Source organism: Dama dama, chromosome 25, assembly GCF_033118175.1.
Source record: "Dama dama isolate Ldn47 chromosome 25, ASM3311817v1, whole genome shotgun sequence".
In the NCBI taxonomy this organism is placed as follows: domain Eukaryota; kingdom Metazoa; phylum Chordata; class Mammalia; order Artiodactyla; family Cervidae; genus Dama; species Dama dama.
In genome coordinates this window covers 16,783,074-16,805,157 of record NC_083705.1, presented here as the reverse complement: position 1 = coordinate 16,805,157, position 22,084 = coordinate 16,783,074, and the positions used below count along the sequence as shown (strand labels likewise).

At 45.1% G+C, this 22,084-nt stretch overlaps 1 protein-coding gene across 1 annotated transcript; it reads left to right on the top strand.

Moving 5' to 3' along the window:
* Positions 1–2,029: 2,029 nt before the first annotated feature.
* On the top strand, positions 2,030–3,045 carry TMEM174 (transmembrane protein 174). Its single transcript, XM_061129471.1, has 2 exons — positions 2,030–2,655; positions 2,845–3,045. Exons 1-2 carry the CDS (start codon positions 2,030–2,032, stop codon positions 2,948–2,950), a joined length of 732 nt encoding a protein of 243 aa, XP_060985454.1. The 3' UTR covers positions 2,951–3,045.
* The last annotated feature ends 19,039 nt before the right edge of the window (positions 3,046–22,084 follow it).

The window sequence follows — 22,084 nt, the reverse complement described above, 5'->3', positions numbered from 1 at the left end:
GCTAAAGAAAAATGGGAAACATGAACTGAACGATTTAGAAGAACAATGCTTTCAGAGCCCAACTGTTAACTCAGGGATTAAGTGCCTGAAAAGAATGTCAGGCTAGCTGATCAGAATTTTCATGATTAATGAGAAAAGTTGGTTTCCCTGGATCTCTGATCTAGCCAAGTGGGAAAAAGGGCAGACCACACCTATTGCAACAATGCTCCATCCTTGCTGCTTTAGGACACTTGCAGGGAGATACCTGAGAGGGTCATTTGCTTGCTTTCCTGTCTGTTTGGCAGCAGTGAAGCCGGCCACAAGCCTTGTCCTGTAGCAGGGAGAGGCATTTTGCAGGGGAGAAAAGCCCCCTAGTTTCCCAGGAGCACTTGGGATTAATGTGAGGTTTCCAGAGATCCCTGATGATAAGAGCCACCTGGGGCATTTTCCCTCTCTTGGAAATGTTAGTTCTGTTGAGCTGAGGTGGGAACTCAGATGTTGCCAGTTAAAATAGTGACCCAGGTGATTTTTATCATCAAGCAAGTTTGGGAAGCCCTACCATAGGGCAAGAGGACAACTCTTCCTGGACCTTGAGCTCATGCCTGCGAAAGGAAGTGGATATAATATTTAACCACTCAAGAGAGACATCTGTTTGGAGACAGGAACAGGGCTACAGTTACTGCTCCATGAAAGATGAAACTGGAGGGACTGGGCACTTCCCTGGCGGTCCAGGGCTTAAGACTCCATTCTTCCAGTGCAGGGGTGTTGGGTTCCATCCCTGGTCGGGGACTTAAGATCCCACAAGCCTTGTGACCAAAATAACCAAAACATGAAACAGAAGTTATATTGTAACAAATTCAATAAAGACTTTAAAAAGGGTCCACATCAAAAAAATCTTTTAAAATAATATCGATGGGGCTCTTTTGAAGTTCTGTAGTTATGAATGACAGATCACATCACGGAAGGGCAAGTTTTCTTCCTGAAATCAGCTTGGGTGTGGTTGCAAAAACACAGTAGGCTTGAAAATGCAGCTATTTACTTCACCATGGAAACCTAGGACTGTGCTGCCACCAGTGAGCAGAGGGTCTGAAGTGCGTGTCCCTGAGACCCCAGGTCACACCCGATTCTCTGCCAATGATGCGGTGCATGGAAAAGCTCCCAGGGTGTCTCTTCTCTCCCACAGCAGTGACTGCTCCCCAGATGCTGACAGAAAAGGCACTTTAAGCTGATCAGGAAAGAGCAGGACCTCAGGACTCTGCGAGACTTGCTGTGAAGGTTTGTGTCATCACAATTAGAGGTTCCTGAGGTGGGGAGGAAAACAGACCGTCCTCAAACAGCTCTCTGCTTATTTCTAGTGAGCTGACCCAGCAGGAAAGTTGGGGTAGATTCCTGAGCATGTGGTGGACCTATCTAGGGCCCCTGCACAACCCAGGGCCCTGGAGGTCCTCTGCCATTTCTAGAGTATTGGTTTGGGTAGGGTGTGAAGAGAGCTTCCCTGGTGGCTTAGCAGTAAAGAATCCACCTCCCAATGCCTGTCAATGCAGGAGATGAGGTTTCGATCCCTGGGTGGGGAAAAATCCCCTGGAGAAGGAAAGGGCTACCTACTGCAGTAATTTTGCCTGGGAAATCCCATGGACAGAGGCGCCTGACAGTCCATGAGATCACAAAGAGTCGGACACAACTTAGCAATTAAACAACAACAAAACAGAGTCTTGGAGCAGCCCCTGACACATCTAAAAAAAGTACCTCCTGGCACATAAAATGTGCTCAGTAAAAACTTTCTGAATGAGTGAAGGAATGAATGTGGAAGAGAGAGCGCTTGTCATTGAATTGCAAATCAGAAGCCTCCAACCATTGATGAAATTAATGAGAAAGCTTCAGGCTTCACTTCTCAGACCTTTGTTCTCCTAAACAAAGTTCAGGCCTCTGAATGTTCTACTCTGTTAACCACAGAAGCCCAAAGTTCTTCCATAACTAATCTGCACCAGGGGTTCCTGGGCTCTGCTTTCAGGGGCTCTCACAACCCCTCTGCCCTGGAGGCATGAGGACCATGGAGCAGGGCTGCAGCCGCATGGAGGACTTCCCTCTCAACGTGTTCTCGGTCACTCCGTACACACCCAGCACCGCCGACATCCAGGTGTCAGACGACGACAAGGCGGGGGCCACCTTGCTCTTCTCGGGCATCTTCCTGGGACTGGTGGGGGTCACGTTCACCATCATGGGCTGGATCAAATACCAAGGGGTCTCCCACTTCGAATGGACCCAGCTCCTCGGGCCCATCCTGCTGTCGGTGGGGGTGACATTCATCCTGATTGCCGTGTGCAAGTTCAAAATGCTGTCCTGCCAGTGGTGCAAAGAAAGTGAGGAGAGGCTCCCAGATCCGGAGCAGTCGGCGGGAGGACAATCCTTTGTGTTCACTGGTATCAACCAACCCATCACCTTCCATGGCGCCACTGTGGTGCAGTATATCCCTCCTCCATATGGCTCTCAAGAGCCTATGGGGATGAACCCCACCTACCTGCCGCCAGTGGTGAACCCATGTGGCCTCATACCAACTGGAGCGGTGGCGGCCACCATGCCAAGCCCCCCTCAGTACTACACCATCTACCCTCCGGAGAATGCTGCCTTTGTTGACGACCAGGACTACCCTTCCTTTGTGGACGCTGGAGATGGCAGGTAGGGTGTGTGGAGTGCGGATGATCCCCTCCCAGCTGTGGCAGTCACAATCTATGGTGTGTTCCGTTTGTATGGGAGGTGGTGGGAGACTGCGGATCTCTATGTGGCCTGTTGCCGCGACGGTGGCATCGTTTTCGAGAGTCGTGCTGGGGGCTGTAAGGCATCTTGTCCTTTCTGCTTCCATTTCAGGTCCAGCCCTGATGCTGAGCAGCTAGAAGAGACACCGCTGGGAGATGAGGACTCTGCCTGCTTCTCCCCTCCTCCATATGAGGAGATATGCTCCCCTTCTCGCTAGACTGTGAGGCTGAGGGCACAACATTTTAGTTTTGTTGCTGACAGCTGAACTGTGCTGTGCTGTGACCTTCAGAAATTAGATAGCAGAGCTGTCTAACCAGGAAGTCTTGACAGATACCATTTGGGGAGGGTGGGAGAAGTGGGAGGTTGAATCTCTCTGGTTGGTAAAAATTAGGCAGGGGTGGGGATATGTCCTTCTGATAGAGCTAGAAATCCTCTGGATATGGTTCAGGATTAGGAATTTCACCAGTTTATCCACCACCCATCCCTTTCCCAGTGGGAGGCACTGGTGTCTTCATTTGAGCTCTAGCAGCCAAGGGAACCTGAGGAGGGCATGGCAACCCACTCCAGTATACTTGCCTGGAGAATCCCAGGGAGAGAGGAGCCTAGCAGGCTACAGTCCACGGGATCGCAGAGTCAGACACGACTGAGCAACCAAGCACAGTACAGCACAGCCAAGGGAAAACTCACTACTGCTGTGACTTTGGGAGTTCCCACAGTAGTGACAGTAGGGGTGGGAAGGAAGCAGGGGACAGAAAACAGGCTCACATGGAGATTTTCCAGTGCCTGTTCTCAGCCCCTAAAGGAGATCTGCATGTTTGTAAGAACTTGGTGGCCATCTGATGTCCCTGGAGGACTCTGGATATCTTAAAGTTTGCAAAAACAAATGAATTAAGTGGGATAAAAGAACGTCTCCCGTTAGAATAGTATTAGATAGCTGGATTAAACATATGAAATAAATAATAATGGGACAATGAAGTCAATAAATCCTTAAGTTATCACTGGGTCACAGCAGTTCTTCAGCAAGGCTGAAGCCCATCAACCCCAGGACAGGATCTGTGCTGGACCCAGGGGCCAACAGAACATGATCACTTCCCTTCACATAGATGAGATCTGTTAACTCAGAAGAGAGCTCCTTTGTCAACACCTGGAAAACCATGAGTCATAGAAATAATCTTTATGGTTAAGATAAGCTTACCTTCTTTATAAAAAAAAATTCTTTGGTACCCTTAACCTCCAAGAATCTGAACTGACAACTAGAACAGACTCACAGACTTCAGAAGAGACAGATAAAACCATCAGGGCTTAAAAGAAAGTATTTTCCACAGGCTACAGAGGCCAGGCCACGTGAGGAAAGGGAAGCTCATACCAAAGGAAGACGGGACACAGCAATCCTTTAGGGCCTGGGTACTGCGTTTGTATATGGAGTGATTTTTACTAATCTTGATCAGAAATATCTAGTTTTCCTAGGATATGATTAAAATAAGCTTGATATTATTATTGTGATTTGTACTCTTACAAATTTCATCTTAGGGATGAAATCTCTGTGTATGAGGATTCATTTTCATGTTCACTGATAGAAGGTAATTGAAAGATATAATTCATTTTATAGAAACTAGCTTTACACTCAACGCATTCACAAACTACTGGACTCCTGCCTGAGGACCGTCAGGTCAGGGAGGAAGTTTGGGGACAGGGACACGATGGAGCATCACCAAGGCCATCCCCACCCTCACTGCTTACACACCTTCCTCCTTCTCCCTCCTCATCCTCATCCACCGCACAACTTTTATTCCTGGATTTGGGTTCTGGCAAGTGGCAAGGGTAGCTCAAAGTGGGAAGAGGTCTTAGGAAAGGATATCTGAGTGTGGAAGGTGGGAGGGTAGGATAGCCAGTTTGTCACGGTGATGCTTGGAGTCTGATATGCAGGGAACTGGGTGAGGTTTAGTTCCAGGCAGCAGAGTCATTCAACACCATCTGTCCCAAGACAGAAAAAGTGCTAACACAGAGGTAATTTATGTTTTTAAAGACAGAGCATCAGAGCTGATGGCTCAAGGTGGGAGGTGGGACTCCGAAAATAGGAATTCAGCACCTATTTGCTGAGCATCTCCTCTGTCTTCCCTTGGACTTCCCTTATAGCTCAGTCAGTAAAGAATCTGCCTGTAATGCAGGAGACCTGGGTTTGATTCCCGGGTGGGGAAAATCACTCCAGTATTCTTGCCTGGAGAATCCCATGGACAGAGGAGCCTGGCAGGCCCCAGTCCATGGGGTTGCAAGAGTCAGACACAACTTAGCGGACGATCTCATCTCATCATCTCCTCTGTGTCAGGACTGAGGCCAGCAAGTGGGGATAAATCACTGAAAAAGCAAACCCACAGAACAGGAGCTGTGGGTTTGCTCTGGTGGAGCCTCTAGTCTAGAGAGGAAGACAGGTACTGATCACTTATCCCTGGTCCCAGAACCATAAGAGGGGGACTTGGACTAGTCAGAAGGGTCATCAGGGCTTCCTTGCAGATGTGAAGTCAGGACCACTGCCCTGTAGAACCCTGGGAGTAGTGTTACGTGGAGAGCCATGCCATCAGACTCCTTGAACTTCTGGGGACTATGCTGGGAGCTAAAGGAACAGTACCTGATCCTAGACAAAGAGGAGGAGGTGGAGCCTGGCAAGACCGGGGAGTACTGGAGGGCAACTTGCAGGCTGTGTATACCTTTATATTTCACTGCTGCTACAGTCCCTAAACAGAGCTGTTGTCCAACACCCAGGAAATCATCCACCAGCTCTCTGGCTTTGAAACAACCCCACCTTTCTCTCTTTCTGTCTTCATTTCGGGGTTGCAGGATCAACATGACGGCAAGTCCACTGAGTGGGCCCTGGACTCATCCCAGGTGTGTCTCAGCAAGGACACACTCCTGGCAGAGTTTCAGGTTTATTATCTGGATATCTGCCTTTACTCATTCTCTCTCAGCATCTTATCAGGGCTGAGTGGAGGATCACGGTTAGGGATAGTGACTTAGGGTCTTCCTGGTCCTAGCTGTGGTGTCCACCCTGAGATTCCTGGTGTGGGATGTGGCCCTGGCTGTAGGTACAGGCTGAAAGATCTGGTGTCCCAATCAGAACCCACGGGGCCTTGTCAAACATCTTAGCCTATGTCTGCAGAACTACTGGGAAGTCGTTGAAGAGTTTTAATGAGGAGGGGGATGCGATCTGATTCTGAACACTTGCTGGTTAGAGCAAGACCCAGAGGCGCATACGGTGTGATACTGACCTTGCTGGTGAAGTCCAGAGCACCAGGAGACACCCTCTCCTCCACCCTCCATCTTTGCTGGGGTGCCATGGCTGGGCAGGCTCTTCGATTTACATGTAATTCCAAACAAAGCTTGTCAGTCAAAGGAGACAGGTTTTTAAGAACTAAATGTTAACGTCTCTCAGGAGTCAATTTGGGTTGGGGCTTTGGGCTTGACACCGCTGACAGCTGGCGACTTTGACGTGGCAGGAAAGGACCACTGAAGCTGGGAAGGTGAGGCTCAGGCACCTAAGGGAAGAAGTTTTCGCAAAGCTCTTAGGCTTCTTTCTCCACTCAGGCTGAGGTCTCTGCTGCAGTCTCATCCACTTCCTCCTGCCGGGCCCTGGGAGGTGAGTGTCTTTTGGAGACTGCCATCAGTTACCCTTTTGTTCCACTGTATCAGGCATGGGTATAAGTTTCAAATGTGGTTCTGCTCCAAAACAGCTTTGTAAATGCTCACCCCACATTTTAGGGGCGGGGTGGGGTGGGGGTACAGTATAAAAATAAGCTGCCTGTTTGTGATGAGCTGGCCTTGGGTATCTGTCTTCAGTTCCCACTTCTGGGGCTCCTCAGCAGCCGTGTTGAGTGTTAGGTCAGCGGAGTGATGCTAAGCAGAAGCCCCACACCCTGGAGCGGGGCTGGTGTGTCTCACCTCAGAAGCGGGTCACAGCCAGGCACTGTCGTCAGAGCCGACTGCTCACACCCCTCGGCAGTCACTGAAGTCCTCCTGCCAAGGCCTCCACATAACTGACACTCAGTTCCTACTGAATAATCAATGTGAAATGCATAAATGAACTTTTCAAATAGACAACAAATAGATCAACTTAGCTCCGTTTATCATGAAAAATTTCAAAGAAGTAGAAGAGTCGAGAGACTAGCATATGAAACCCTCTGCAGCCCTCACCTTCCCGCAACTCACGGCCAATCCTACTTCTTTTATCCCCCCGCCCCCCACCAACTGGATTTTCAAAAAGCAAAACCAAACCATCAAACCATTTCATCCTAAAAAATTTCACTGTGTAGCTTTAAAAGATAAAGGCTCCAAAAAAAAATGCAACACTGTTGTTACACCCTCAAAATTTATAATTCCTTAATGTCTTCAAATATTTAGTCAGTATTCAACCTTCTTGATTTTCTCTAATTTTTTTAACTGCTTTGTTTTGTTTGAATCAGTATCCAAATGAGATTGGCTTTTGGCTAAATGGATCCTACATTATACTATATTTTGAGAGGCAGAGAGTTGGCATGACATGGTAGCAGAGTCATATTTATTAAATTTTGCTTTCCAAACAAATATGTTTTTCAAGATTTTTTTCAATTCATATTTCCCTCTCTGTAAGTTCCCTGAAACTCTAGGACTCCACTGGAATTAGAAACTTATTTTTTTCTACTTTTAGCATATCATTAGAGAATCTTTTCCCAAACATCGCCCTAGAAAATAATTTTCATGAAAAGAAAAAGATCTTCAAGTGTTGGAGAAATATCTGTTGCATATAATTTCAAGAGTTTCAATATCAGAAAACTGATACTCATAAGCATCTTTGGCTTAGTTGGTGAAACTTTTTAGGAAAAAAAAAGTTTTTTCCTCCAGAGACCATAAAAACTCCTTTGACGATTTCAAAAGTGAGAACCAATATCTCCTCTTTAAGAAATTAAACCTCTCACTCTACACTAAAAAAGTTGTACCATCACCTGCTATAACTGAACTCTCTGAGGCTACTGACTGTGGGCCTCAGTTCTCAGTTCTCAAATTAAAAACCAATGTATTTTCTGGTCTTACCTACAACTCTTCCTTTGAAGGTTGTGTGTGTGTGTGTGTGTGAGTGTGTGTGTGTGAGTGTCTGTTCACCTACACTCTTTTATTATACAATGTGATTTATGGATTTCTTGCCCACTCACTACCTGTAAATCATCAAGATTTTATGTTCCAAGCGGTCAGCAGTTGGTTATAAAATCAACAGAGAGCTGTACTAAATAAACCTTTACTGCATTGCTCTTAAGAATTGATGACAAATCAGAAAGTGAAGACAACTCCATGGGAATGATTCTCACCTGCCTCTGGGATACCACAAAGGTCTCAGATATGGGGATTTTATTTGTCTTGAGCTTTTAGGAAGATTAATAACCAGGTGAACTGGGAAGGAAGTCAGTTTTCTAGGTTCCAGAAGTTTTCTTGTAACAAAGAATTTGTCCTCCAGCACAAAACCTACACATGTGTAAATCATAAGACACAAATATGTATGATAGAGTCTGCGCTTACACACAGGGGGCTGGAAATGAAGCTTATGTGATTTTCCTGTTCTAACCTTTCATTAGTTTAAATGAATACATTTTTTTTTTAAAAGGGTATGTTTGTGTATACTCTTCTTTAAATATATAGAATATCTCTTAAAGGAGACATAAGAACTGGTAATAATTATGTCTGTGGCAGAGGATGGGAGACTTCTTTATCACTTCAATTCATGCTAGTTAATAATTTTTTTTCACCATGTTCATGTATTTCCTGTTCCTAAAATTATTTTTAGCATACAAGAAGAAAACAAAATGATCTATCTCCATGTACTTTTCTTTTTTGATTGGACGATAATCACTTTACAATATTGTGTTGGTTTCTTCCACACATCAACATGAATCCGCAACAGGTATACATGTCCCCTCCCTCCTGAGCGACCCCCAATCTCCCTCCCTACCCCCACCCTTCTAGGTTGTCACAGAGCACTGGGTTGAGCTCCCTGCGTCACCCTGGGGAGGGACACAAATAGCAAATCCCCACTTGCTATTTATATATGGTAACGTATATGTCTCCATGCTACTCTCTCAATTCATCCCACCCTCTCCTTCCCCTACTGTGTCAAGTCTATTCTCTGTGTCTGCATTTCCACTGCAGAATACACTTTTTTCCTCCACGTACTTTTAATGTTTTTAATATTTCATGCGGGAGACCTGGGTTCGATCCCTGGGTTTGGAAGGTTCCCCTGGAGAAGGGAAAGGCTACCCACTCCAGTATTCTGGCCTGGAGAATTCCATGGACTGTACGGTCCATGGGGTCGCAGAGTCGGACACGACTGAGTGACTTTCACTTTTCATCTTCCTGAGTCCTTGAGTAAATGATTTTCATTGCCACTGTTGCTTATATATGTAACAAACACACAAGACACATAGAAATAAATGTGGTATAGATGGACACAATGCAATATAATACGAATAACACTTCTACACAGATACATACATACAAAGTCTCTGGGAGAAAGAACAGAGTTTTCACTATGTATGTGGAAGAATTTTCACACATATATGTTGTTGCTAAAGTCCTCTGTCCATGGGATAGAACACTGACCAACATCAATGTAACAGCAGCACACAAACAGAGTCAGAAATCTGATTCCACGCAGTTCTTTCTTTGATGGTTTGTTTCAACCCCACCTTCACACCGGGAAGAACTGTTCACAGCAGACAGCCATTCACCTACCAAAGAGCCACCACCACAGTCCCTTCAGAAATGAAACAAGGCCCCCTAAGTAAACCAGAAGGAGCCCCCAGGATTACCTTTGCACCCTCCCCCCCTCCCCAAGCGGGTGTGAGAGGGAACTGCAGCAGCTGCCCCTGCCCTCTTCCCTCCTGGAATCTGTCCGGGACTCCTCCTCCAGGGCCCGTGGGGCTGGTCTGATCCCACTTCAGCCAGGAAGGATGCCCTGATCCCTCAACAGACTGAACAGGAGCCCCACAAACACGCTTGGAATTTTTCAGGAGGCAAATAGATTGCACAGGGGAAACAGAAAGCTCTGTCTGCAGAGACAGGTTCAGGCTGGAGTGAGTCTGCGCCTCGTTAGAGTCCTTCAGAGGCCACGGGGCTCACCCTCGGGGGTCACCTTTCTGGTCCCTGTGCTCAAGTCACCGCAGCTGACTTCCGAGCTGACCCTGTGGTCCTTGAAGGCCTGTGGCCGGAGGCATCAGCGTCATTCATTTGGGCGTTTGGCAGACATGTTTCGAAAGCTGAACAAAGTGAGGGTGTCACTCCAAAGGAAATAACTGACAGTATTTGTTGCCAATGAGAACTTTCAACCTTTCAAATGAAAATTAGAGTTTCTGAAACCTTCTATTTATCATCATGAACTTGACAATTTCTCTAAAAGTGGATTTTCTTTACAGAACAGTATTGATATTTTAAAAGGTAATTTCTAAAAATTTATATAATGAAATGTTTCAACATTTGAAAGGTCTGTATAACTCGGCGAACTAATATTTTCCACATGACCACTACAGGATATTACAAAATCATTTGTGGGGAAAATGCATTCAGAGTGCAAGACAGACCAATGGATTTTAATGTAACAGTACAAAATGTTCATTGATTCAACTTCAGATTCCACACTGCAACTAGCCTTTCAGAAATTACCACCTAGGTTTTGGTCTAGTATCCAAGAAGAATATATAGAATTATCTGAAAAACTTTTAAAATACTTCTACATATTCCTACTATACATCTGTGTGAGGCCAAATTCTCTTCATAAAACTCAGTCAAAACAACATATGGCAACAGATTCAATGTAGAAGCAGATATAAGATCTGAGAGTCTGACTATTTTAAGTAAGATAATAAAAACTTTGCAAAAATGGAAAACAATATCATTTCTCTTTTTTTTTTTGCTTTAGAAAAATACTCTATTTATACAGAAAAGGTTTATAATAATTGTAATTTTCATTTTTTTAATATTTTTGAAGGTCCTGGAGTTGTTTTAATTTTTTTCCTAGCTCTACTGAGGTATAATTGACAAAAACTTGTAAGATATCTAAAGTGTACAATGTGATGATTTGACACATGCAGTATAATTTTTAAATGAATAAATGAATATTTTATCCTTTTAAAATTTTAATTTCTAATAAGGTAAATAGGAAATACTGATAGTCCATAAACAAAAATTCTTTGGGCTCCTCAGTAAATTTCACAGGTATAAAAGGTTTTTAAGGCCCAAAAGGTTGAGAACTGCTGGAATATATTATTGGGGGACCAGGGGGAGGTGGTCAAATGCCCTGTGAAAGACTACAGTTCCCAGCCTCCTTTGCAGCTACGTGTGGCCATATGTAAGTTCTGGCTAACTGGATGTAAGCAGGAGTTTTTGGAAGGGGGTTCCTTGAAGACTGACTAGAAAACAGATAGTTGGGGAATTCATTTCTTGACTTTTTGTTTTTCTTCCTTGAAGACTACAACTTATACATAATCACAGTATCTTCAGCAGTTGTCTTGAACAATGAGATGACCTTGAGGATGGAAGCTGCTCCTTACAAAGATGGAATAGAAAGATAGAAGAAGTCTGGGTCCCCGATGACTATGAGGCTGCCTGGTAATTTACTGAAGAGTTCTTTTAAATTAGAGAGAAAGGGACTTCCCTGGAGGTCTAGTAGTTAAGACTTTACCTTCCAGTGCAGGGTGTGTGGGAGCTAAGAGCCACAGGCCTCAGGGCCAAAGAAACTAAGACATAAAACAGAAGCAACATGGTAACAACTTCAATAAAGATTTTTTTAAAAAATTAGAGAGTAATATGGGAATTCCCTGGTGGTCCTATGGTTAAGACTCTTGAACTTCCATTTTAGGTGGCATGAGTTCAATCCCCAGTCAGAGAACTAAGATCCCTCAAGACACATGGTAAATAGATAAATGAGAGAAATAAATTCTGCTGTGTTCTACACAGCAGAATCTAATTCTGCCTTCTTTAAGTGTGACAAAATGCTAAGACCAGCTACAGAGGAGCCATCTTTATGTGGATGATATAACTATTTCAACGGTATTTCCATGGGTTTTATTCCCATGTCAACCACTGTCTTAAGGCATGATGCTGAAAAAGCATTTTTCAGGGTTAGTATTGCAGGTACTCAGGGATTCATTCAACTCTTTGAGTGACAAACATTTCGGAAGCCCATCCTATTGGCAGCAGTGAACCAAGGCCTGCATACACGTGCCCCCAGAGCCCTTGTGGTCCATGGAGGAAACTGCTTCACTCCAGGACCTAGCACTGCCCTCAGAGCTCTGCTCCACGTTAGGAAAACAGACTCTTTGGGGTATGGAGAGAAAAGCCTACAGCTTGTCCCCTCATTGGTATTTCCTGGGCGTGACTTAAAGTTCTCTTGAATAAATTTCATCATCACCCACACTCATTGAACCAGAATGGCCCAAATAAACAAAAAGGCTTTCCTCTTCCTTCTCTTTCATTTTGATGGGTTGACATATCTCATGCTGCCGATTAGCCATGTCAGCTGTTGAAGGCTCTCTCACGCTACATTGTTAGCACACTAACTGGCTGGATTTCAAAGCCCAGTTGTAGGAGAGCAACCCACCTTGTGCATGGAACTACCTGTAACTGAAATCCTCTAAGCAAAGGCAACTTTCTGCAGAACTTCAACAGTCTCCTGTTATACTGAGTCTATTACCATTTACACTTAATAAGTAAGCTGGGTAGCCTTAGGCATGTGGCTTAACCTTGCTGAGCACAAGAAGTAGTCATGTCCAAGCTCTTAAATCAAGTTATTCACTTTAGCAGATGGACTAACATGGGCAAAAATGTACTGACATAGTATAAGAAATGACTTTTCTATTAGTTTTACCCTATCCTTTGCTATCAATTTGGACTAGACTTGTTTTCATATAAATAAAAACCCCAAATAAACTTATTTCTCTCTCACATATAATAAATTCAGAGACAGATAGTAATAATACAAGGCTTATCCCTTGTATTACATCATCAGTGGCCTATTTTTCTGCCTTCTTCATTCAGCACCTGGCTTTCCTCTTCAAAGGCATCTCATGGCCCATGATGGCTACTGAAGCTCCAGTGTTACGTCTATAGTCGAGAAGGAAGGAGAAAAAGAAAAGAAAAAAGGGATACACTTCCTATCTGACTTGATTCATTTCAAGAGTTTCTGGAAGTTCCACATCATACTCCTAATTCTTTGACCAGAATTTGGTCTGTGGCCTTACCAAGCTACAAGGACATCTGGGAAATGTAATTTTTAAAAATTACTGTTGTTCACCTGAAACTTTGGTGATTGTTTCAACAATTCAACATGGTTAATCGACTGTACACCAATACAAAATATTTTTGGTGTTAAAAAATTAAAATAAAAAAAATACTGTTTTCCATTGCAAAGGGTAAAAAGTAGAACAGATATCGGGTAATAACTATCAGCCTCTTCCATACTTGGTTTTCTCTCTCTCTCTCACTCACTTCAGTCAGATTCAAATATCTGCTCAAGAATTTGGAACTTTTCAGAAACTGTTTCTTTTAGATCCCTCTGCTGAACCAAAAATATTAATTCTGAAATGCCAAGTATAAATATAGACGCCAGATGCAAGATTTCAGCCAAAGAAGTTCAACTTGTAAGTTTAGAAGGACAGATGCACTCATCAGCGGGGAGCATCAATGAGTTACAGAGCATCCAGGATATAAAACAGGCGAGCTTTTTGACTGAACCTCAACTCCATGGATTTGCTTGTGTCACATATCTGTCTCATTCCTCTGGGTTTTTGTGGGATTTTTGGTCTCCCCCTTTGTCCCACTTGAAGGACATTATTTGTTGTGGAAACGATGACATTAAATTCAGATGGCAGGAGCTGGTGATATTGACATATGCAACACAAAGTGTGTTCATTCCAGGAGCTTGTGATTTAGTAAGCTCAAATTGTTCAGAGTTCAACCTGCTTCTTGAGTTTGGAGAGGACGTTGGTAAGGGGAGAGGGTGGGAAGCCAGACACCTTTGGGAGCTGCCATAACTTCTTTGGGGGCATTAGAGCTATATTTAGTGCAATTAAGTTGCTAATTCAGTAAAGACTGCATAGTTCCCTTGTGGACCGGGAGAGCGAAATGCAGCTGCTAACAGTGGTTGATTTATAATCAGGGAATGACCTAGGTACCAGGGGAAATAAGCCAGATTCTTCTGAGGACCTAAATCACTCTCTCAGCCAGGCGATCAAAACAGCATGCTCACCCTGGGCAGAGCACTAGAGTTGGGTAGCCTCCAAACCCAGGCTTGAAAAACTCCCAGTTTTCAGCAGCATTAGACCCCTGCCTCTCCCTTGTCCCTCAGAAGGATGCAGAAAGTGTAAGAGAGCCTTCGAAGGCTCAGAGATCAGTACCCACGCTTTCCTTAACCTCAATCCCAGCCCGAGGGAACACACGATTCAAAAGGCAGAAAAGTGTGTATTTATCCTGTGATCTCTCCCACTAGCGAGTTCAGGTCATTGAAGATCATGTCTGGGGGCAAGCAGGGCCGAGTGGAAGGGCTAGCAGGTCGTATTGTATACATCCTCAAGGGATGCCATTCTTAGCTAGTCTGACTCAGCGGTCCTCATACATGGCTGCATATTAGAGTCTCCTGAGCAGCCTAAAAGTCCCAGGGCCCAGACTGCACCTAGACCAGTTAAATCAGAGGAGGAGCGACCAAGACATCAATAATGTTTACAGTCCCCCAGGGGACTCCAATGTGCAGCTGAGTTTAAGAATCGATGGTCTGACTCATGCAGACTTTGATGTGAATGCCTCCCCGCGTGGCCCGCAGCCGTGCTGGGGACAACCTGAACAGACATATGTCACAGCCCTGGGTGGGGGTGGAGAAGAAAAGTGCTGGCAGAGAACGGTAGGGAGATGGATATACCTTCTGGAAAGAAAGAACTCAAAAGGAAATCTAGAAACTGGACCTCAAACCAGCAACCTGTGAAACATTAAGGCACTGTTTGATTTGGGGTCCCTGGATGGCTTCTTGTTGTTTAGCTGTTAAGTCATGTCCAACTCTTCTGCGACTCCGTGGACTGTAGCCTGCCAGACTCCTCTGTCTGTGGGATTTTCCAGGCAAGAATACTGGAGCGGGTTGCCATTTCCTTCTTCTCTGGGGATCAAACCCATTTCTCCCGCAGTGGCAGGTGAGTTCTTTACCACTAAGCCACCTGGGAAGCCCTCTTACATAATTGTAAAGTTCACTTCTAATTTGCCCCAGCTCCTGAGCTTCATTTCTTGGATATTTTTCCTAAGACGTGTATTTTATGTCATTAAAACAAGCAACCCACATTCAAGTGTCACTTCAGAGTTTGCGAAGCTCTGTTCCCACACACACCATCCTCGCCCGGCTACACACCTCATCCAGATACTGCCCTGGCTTGTGGGGTCCAAGTGCCTTTCCCTGTTACATCCAGATGCTGTTAGAACCGGAGGGAGGCTTTTTCACGTATCCTTTCTGCTGGGAATATTTCTTTTTGTCTTCTCTGAGTTTTCAATTCCTACAGGTAGACATAGAGGATACAGAGTAAGGGCAAAGTCAGCATTTATGATGTAGCCTCATCCTCACCAACCCTGACCCTCAAGCTGGGGCCTAGCTCACAGGGCCCTGCCAGCCCCTCCCCGAAAGGCTCCGAGTTTGGAACATGGGAATCACTCAGTGATGCCCGTGGAGCGTGTGCACAGGGGATGGAGCAGCAGCAAACCCCTCCTGGGAGGCCACAGGTCAGGACAAAGGCTCTGGGTGCCGAGAGGGAGGCGACGGTCCTGGAGAAGGATGAAGCACGTGCAGTCATTTATTTCTTTTATTGAAGTATAGCTGATATACAGTTGTGTTAGTTTCTGGTGGACAGCAAAATGATTTAGTTACTTACATATATGGGGCTTCCCTGGTGGCTCAGATGGTAAAGAATCTGCCTACAATGCAGGAGACCCGGGTTCGATCCCTGAATCAGGAAGAGTCCCTGGAGAAGGGATTGGCTACCCACTCGAGTGTTCTTGCCTGGAAAATTCCATGGACAGAGAGCCTGGAGGGCTGCAGTCCATGGGGTCGCAAAAAGTTGGACACAACTGAGCAACTAACAGTTTCACTTTTGCATATACATACATGTATATGTATGTATGCATATATATACACACACATATATAGTCTTTCAGATTCTTTTCCATTATAACTTCCTGGGAAATACAGTAGGACCTTGCTGTTTCTCTCTTTTATTTATAGCAGTTAGTATGTATCTGTCAATTTCAAGCTTCTAATGTATCCCTCTCCTGCCCTTTCCCCTGGATAACCAGAGTTTGTTTTCTAGGTCTGTGAGTCTGTTTCTGTTTTGTAAATAAGTTCATTTGTATCATTTTTTTTTTTTTAGATTCCATATATAAGTGATATCATATGATATTTGTCTTTCTCTAACTTCAGTCAGTTCAGTCACTCAGTTGTGTCCGCCTCTTTGCAACCCCACGGACTGCAGCACGCCAGGCTTCCCTGTCCATCACCAACTCCCAGGGTGTGCTCAGACCCATGTCCATCGAGTTGGTGATGCCATCCAACCATCTCATCCTCTGTTGTCCCTTCTCCTCCTATCTTCAACCTTTTCCGGCATCAGGGTCTTTTCCAAGGAGTCAGTTATTTGCATCAGGTGGCCAAAGTACTGGAGTTTCAGCTTCAGCATTAGTCCTTCCAATGAATATTCAGGACTGACTGATTTTCTTTAGGATTGACTGGTTTGATCTCCTTGTAGTCCAAGGGACTCTCAAGAGTCTTCTCCAACACCACAGTTCAAAAGCATCAAATTTTTGGCACTCAGCTTTCTCTATAGTCCAACTCACATATCCATACATGACCATAACTTTAACTTACTTTAATATGATAATCTCTAGGTCCATCCATGTTGCCACAAATGGCATTATTTCATTCTTTTTTATGTCTAAGCAATATTCCATTGCATATATATATGTGTATATATATATATACGTATATATATAAAGACACACATATATCTCACCTTATTCATTATTCACCTGTTGATGGACATTTAGGTTGCTTCCATGTTTGTCTATTGTAAATAGTGCTTCAATAAACCTTGGGGTGCATGTATCTTTTCAAATTAGAGTTATTGTCTTTTCTGGATGTATGCCCAGAAGTGCAGTTGATGAATCATATGGTAACTCTTTTAGCTTATAAGGAAATTCCATACTGTTCTCCATAGTGTCTGTACCAACTTATATTCCCACCAACAGTGTAGGAAGGTTCCTTTTCTCCCACACCCTCTCCAGCATTTGTTATTTGTAGACTTTCTGATAATGGCCATTCTGATCACTGTGAGGTGATACCACATTGTAGTTTTGATATACATTTCTCTCATAATTAGCAATGTTGAGCATCTTTTCATGTGCCTTTGGCCATCTGTCTGTCTTCTTCGGAGAAATGTCTTTTTAAGTCTGCCCATTTTTTAATTGGGTTGTTTGGAACATGTGTGGTTAAATCGTTGCAAATTTAGCTGAAGGTTCTTCTGGCCTTGGTTTGCCCTCAGCCTTGTCAAAGGCAATAGTCTAAGGGGCCTCCAACCCTGCCCTGATCACATCCTGGTCCGTGGGGGTGCCTCTCACGCAGCAGTTGCCAGGCCTCTGGCCTGCAGGCAGCAGAGCACAGTCAAGGGCTAACTTCTGTACCCAAAGGTCTGGCCCCTTCCTGGCTGAATGACTTTGAGTATACCTCCAAAGCTATCCCTGCTCTGTCTCCTCTTATCTGTCCAGGGGGTAGCCTGGGCCTCTCACTGTTGCTGTGAAGCTCAGTACGGGCTTGGAGCCCTGGAAGGAGCTCTGTGAGTGGTTCAGGGGTGTCTGAGCATAGCCCTGGGGCTATGATTTCACCACCTTCACCAGGTGAAAAGCGGCAGACAGAGCTTGGTCACCCTCCAGGTCTCCCTGGGCCCTGATCTGACGGATGCTCTGTCCAGGCCAAGGTATGAGTTGTGTGGGTCTAGTGAAAGGAAACACTGCTGGCAGATTACATTCCACCTCTAGGGCTGTGGTTCAGTGTTTAAGGACACAGAACAGGAAAGCAGATTCTGGAACCAGAATGGGCTCATCTCTCTCAGTTATTCCCTTGTGACTTTTGTCAAGCTCTTGGCCCTGCTAAGTCTCAGTCTCCACATCGGTGGGCTGGACACAACATTACTGTCCAGGCCATAAGGTCTATTGGGAGAATCAAAGCACATAACACTGGGAACATAACTGGGTCAGTGGCTCAGTCATATCTGACTCTTTGTGACCCCATGGCCTGTAGCCCACCAGGCTCCTCTGTCCATGGAATTTTCCAGACAAGAATACTGGAACGGGTTGCCACTTCAGCACCTGATAAAAAAGAGTTGATATTGCTGGAAGTCTTGTTACATCCTCCTCCCTGTGGACCAGCACTGGAGAGTCTCTCTGGGCCCCAAGGCAGTTCCCATCAGCTTCAGGTCTGCTCAATCCCAAGCATCCTGAGAGAGACCCGTTTCGGAGTTGCCATTTCAAAGTGTTCCCACCTGATTCCTTATCTCCAAAAAAAAAAGCTCTTGCTTCCTGAGGCAACAACCACTCAAGAAAATATCCTAACATTTGATCATACTGTCAATGTGCCCCATGAGGTCCCCTCTCTCTTCCTCCCCGCGCGGTCTGTGGGCAGACCGTCTCCTGTTGCAGCAGGGCTCTGTACTCCAAGACACTTGTGCTATTCAAACACAGACACTTTCTTGGACCTAGAGAGAATCATACTGAGTGAAGTAAGGCAAACAGAGAAAGACAAATACCATATGATATTTATATGTGGAATCTAAAAAATAATACAAGTCAACTTATTTACAAAACAGAAACAGACTCACAGACATAGAAAACAAACTGATGGTTACGAAAGGGGAAAGGGTGGAAGGCTGACATAGGAGTCTGGGATTAGCAGATACGAACTAATATGTAAAACAGATAAGCAAGTTTCCATAGTAGAGCACGGGGAATTATATTCAATACCTTGTAATAACTTACAATGGAAAAGAATATGAAAAAGAAAATAGATTTTGTATATATATATATATATATATATAACTGAATCACTTTGCTACATACTAGAAACTAACACAGTGTTGTAAATTAACTATATGTCAATTAAAATAATAAAAACCAAAATGGACCCTCTCTTCCAAGTGAGTCACCCACACCCTGCCCCCGCCTGGCAGACTGCTGCCTCCAAAACATGGGGCCTGTGAGGGGTGAGCTGCACAAATGGGCAACTCCTAGGCCTAATAATATCTCGAGCCCCCTGAGATGAACTACTTTGTATTTATTCATGGCCCCCAGCCCCACCTGTACCAATTTGACATCACTGTTTCCATAGCAAATAATAATTTTCAAATGGAATAAAGCAGGAGCTGAAAGCCCCGCAGTATGCAGCTGCCTGAGACAAACATGCTCCTTAAACAATGGAGGCAGCGGTGTGGTATGGCCGCAAGCCCGTGTATTTATGTTCCTGATGACTTCCATATCTCCTCCCCTGGCTCCCCCACTAACGAGGAATGAGGAAGACTGGTAACTACGAAAACAATACACCACAACCTCATGAATCCTATGGGAGCATATATTTATATACAGAGACATGACTCTCACATTAAAACTTAAGACTTATTAATGCAACCCTGCATCCGGAGCATGTGTTACTCCTCAACGTTTCAAAGGAAGTATTTGGACTGAAGTTCTCTACAGAATTCAGAATAGACCCTGGAGTCTCCCTCTCATTCACCGTCTGCAGCCCTCCTTTAGCACTCAGAATAGGTCCTTTCACTGGCTGCCTACATTTTTATGTTTAGGTGTTGAGTGTAAGCTCCTAAGGCAGGGGCGCTGCCTTATAACAGAGACTTTGATGTCCCAGAAAATCCAGCACAGAGTCTCACACACAGAAGTAGGTATTTATGTTTCCAGAGGAACAGGATGATGCAATACTGCCCAAGAGGAGTCCATGTTTGACAGGTAATATCTGAATCCACTGGAGAGCATTTGTTCTAGGATGTCCAAAAAGCGCATGAACTTGTCCTCACCTTCACATCTCAAAGGGTGGTCCACGGATCAGCAGTGCGATATCATCTGGAGCTCATTAGAAATGTAGAGTCTCGGGCTCCAGCTCAGCCCTCCTGAGGCAGAACCTGCATTTTAACAAAATTTCCAGGTTTTTTATGTGCATATTGAAGGCTGAGAAGCCCTGGTTCATCTACACTACCTTCATGTGGATAATTGAGAGCAGTGTTTGAGTAAGAGAGAGTAGGTGTGTATGTAAGAGAGAGAGAGAGTTAGAGAGACAGAGAAGCCAATAGTAACATTTTTGGAGTGCTCAGAAAGTGTCAGATGTAGGTACCGCCATTATTCCACTTCACTAACCAGCAAGTTGAGGAGATGGCCTCAAGCAAGCCTTCAGAGAGTGTGCTCATAAACCATTCTGTTCCGTATCCTAGGAGCCTCGGAAATCCTGTGGAGTCCATTACCTCAATAACACCTAGGAAGAATTCTAACTCACAGAATAGCAGGTAGCAACTTACAGAGTATCTACACGCCAACAGGACTTTAGGCAGCCCATATTCTTTACCCTTTAAGCCACGTTACACAGTAATACATGCTTACTGCTGAACAGTTAGAAAATACAGGTAAATACAAAGAAGAAAGTAATGCCCAATGATAACATAGCTAACATTTTCATAAATATTCTTCCTTACATCGTCCTGGGGCTTCCGTGGTGGCTCAGTTGGTAAAGAACCTGCCTGCAATGCAGGAGACCCAGGTTCGATCCCCAGGTCAGGAAGATCACCTGGAGAAGGAAATGGTAACCCACTCCAGTAGTCTTGCCTGGGAAATTCCATAGACAGAAAACAGAGGAGCCTGGCAGGTTACAATCCATGGGGTCACAAGAGTCAGACATGACTTAGTGACTAAACCACCATATATCATCCTTTGAATAGATACAAGTGTCTGCATGCATATGTGTATACTCACACAAGTTTTTAGCAAAAAGTGAATCATGGTGTCTACAGTGTTTTGTGACTTTTTGTTTTAAAATACCTATAGAAATGTAGATTTCTTCCACTCTCACCTTCTTCTTTTCCCTACAACTGTTTCAATTACCACCCATCTTTGAAGGATTGGCTCAAGGTCCAGCACCTCTAAGAAGCCTCCCGTGGTCACCCAGCCCATGGGTGCCTATGATGTTCAGCTGACACACCCTGCCTGTGTGTCGGCGTAATGCTCGGGCCCAGGTCACACTAGCTCAGCACAGGATTCGGACGACACAGGACACTGGTCTGGGCCTCAAGCGCCTGTGCAGAGAAATGCTTCAGCTACAGCAAACTCCTTCCTCTGGGCTGAAGGCTCTCTTGAACATCTCAGGCCCTATCTGACCCCCATCCTCCCTGAGCAGCTCGCTCAGTCGTGTCTGACTCTTTGCGACCTCACGGACTCCAGCACACCAGGCCTCCCTGTCCATCACCAACTCTTGGAGCTTGCTCAAACTCATGTCCATTGAGTCGGTGATGCCATCCAACCATCTCATCCTCTGTCGTCCCCTTCTCCTCCTGCCTTCAATCTTTCCCAGCCTCAGGGTCTTTTCCAATGAGTCAGTTCGTCGCATCAGGTGGCCAAAGTATTGGAGTCTCAGCTTCAGCATCAGTCCTTCCAATGAATATTCAGGACTGATTTCCTTTAGGAAACATCTGGAGGTTCATGGTTCACTCTGCTGTTAGCTGAGTTAAATTAGAATTAACAAGTGCAATTACCAATATTCTTCTTTGACCTGGCTCCAATTCACTCTGAGGCTCCCTCTGTTCCCTGGATGAGACCACCCCTCTGTTTAGCTCTGACAGCTCTTTCTGTTACCTGGAGCAAGGATTCTTCCCACTGCCTTCTACTCCATCGTTGGGGCACAGAGCAGAACAAGCTCTCCTCCCAGCTTCCCTCAAGCTTCCGCTGGACCAGGTCTCTCATTAAACCTGCTCTCTTTAGAGGTGACAGCACCTTCTCCTGGAGAGGCTGCCCCAGTGCCTTGGGTGGGTTGGACCAGAACACAAGCTGAGTGGCCCGCATCGGGCAGTGCTCAGAATGGCCCCTGGTCACTGACTACTCACCTGGGTCTCTGGCTTGGCCTCCACAGGGAGCCCACCCTTATCTGGTCCCTGCCTGGGGTGTGAGAGGCCCAGGGCTTCTCCCGTGCTTGCTGCTACAATCTCTCCAATGAGGCTGCTGCCTCCCGCCTCACTCATTCCCAAAGACCCCCAAATTCTCAGCGGGTGTCAGC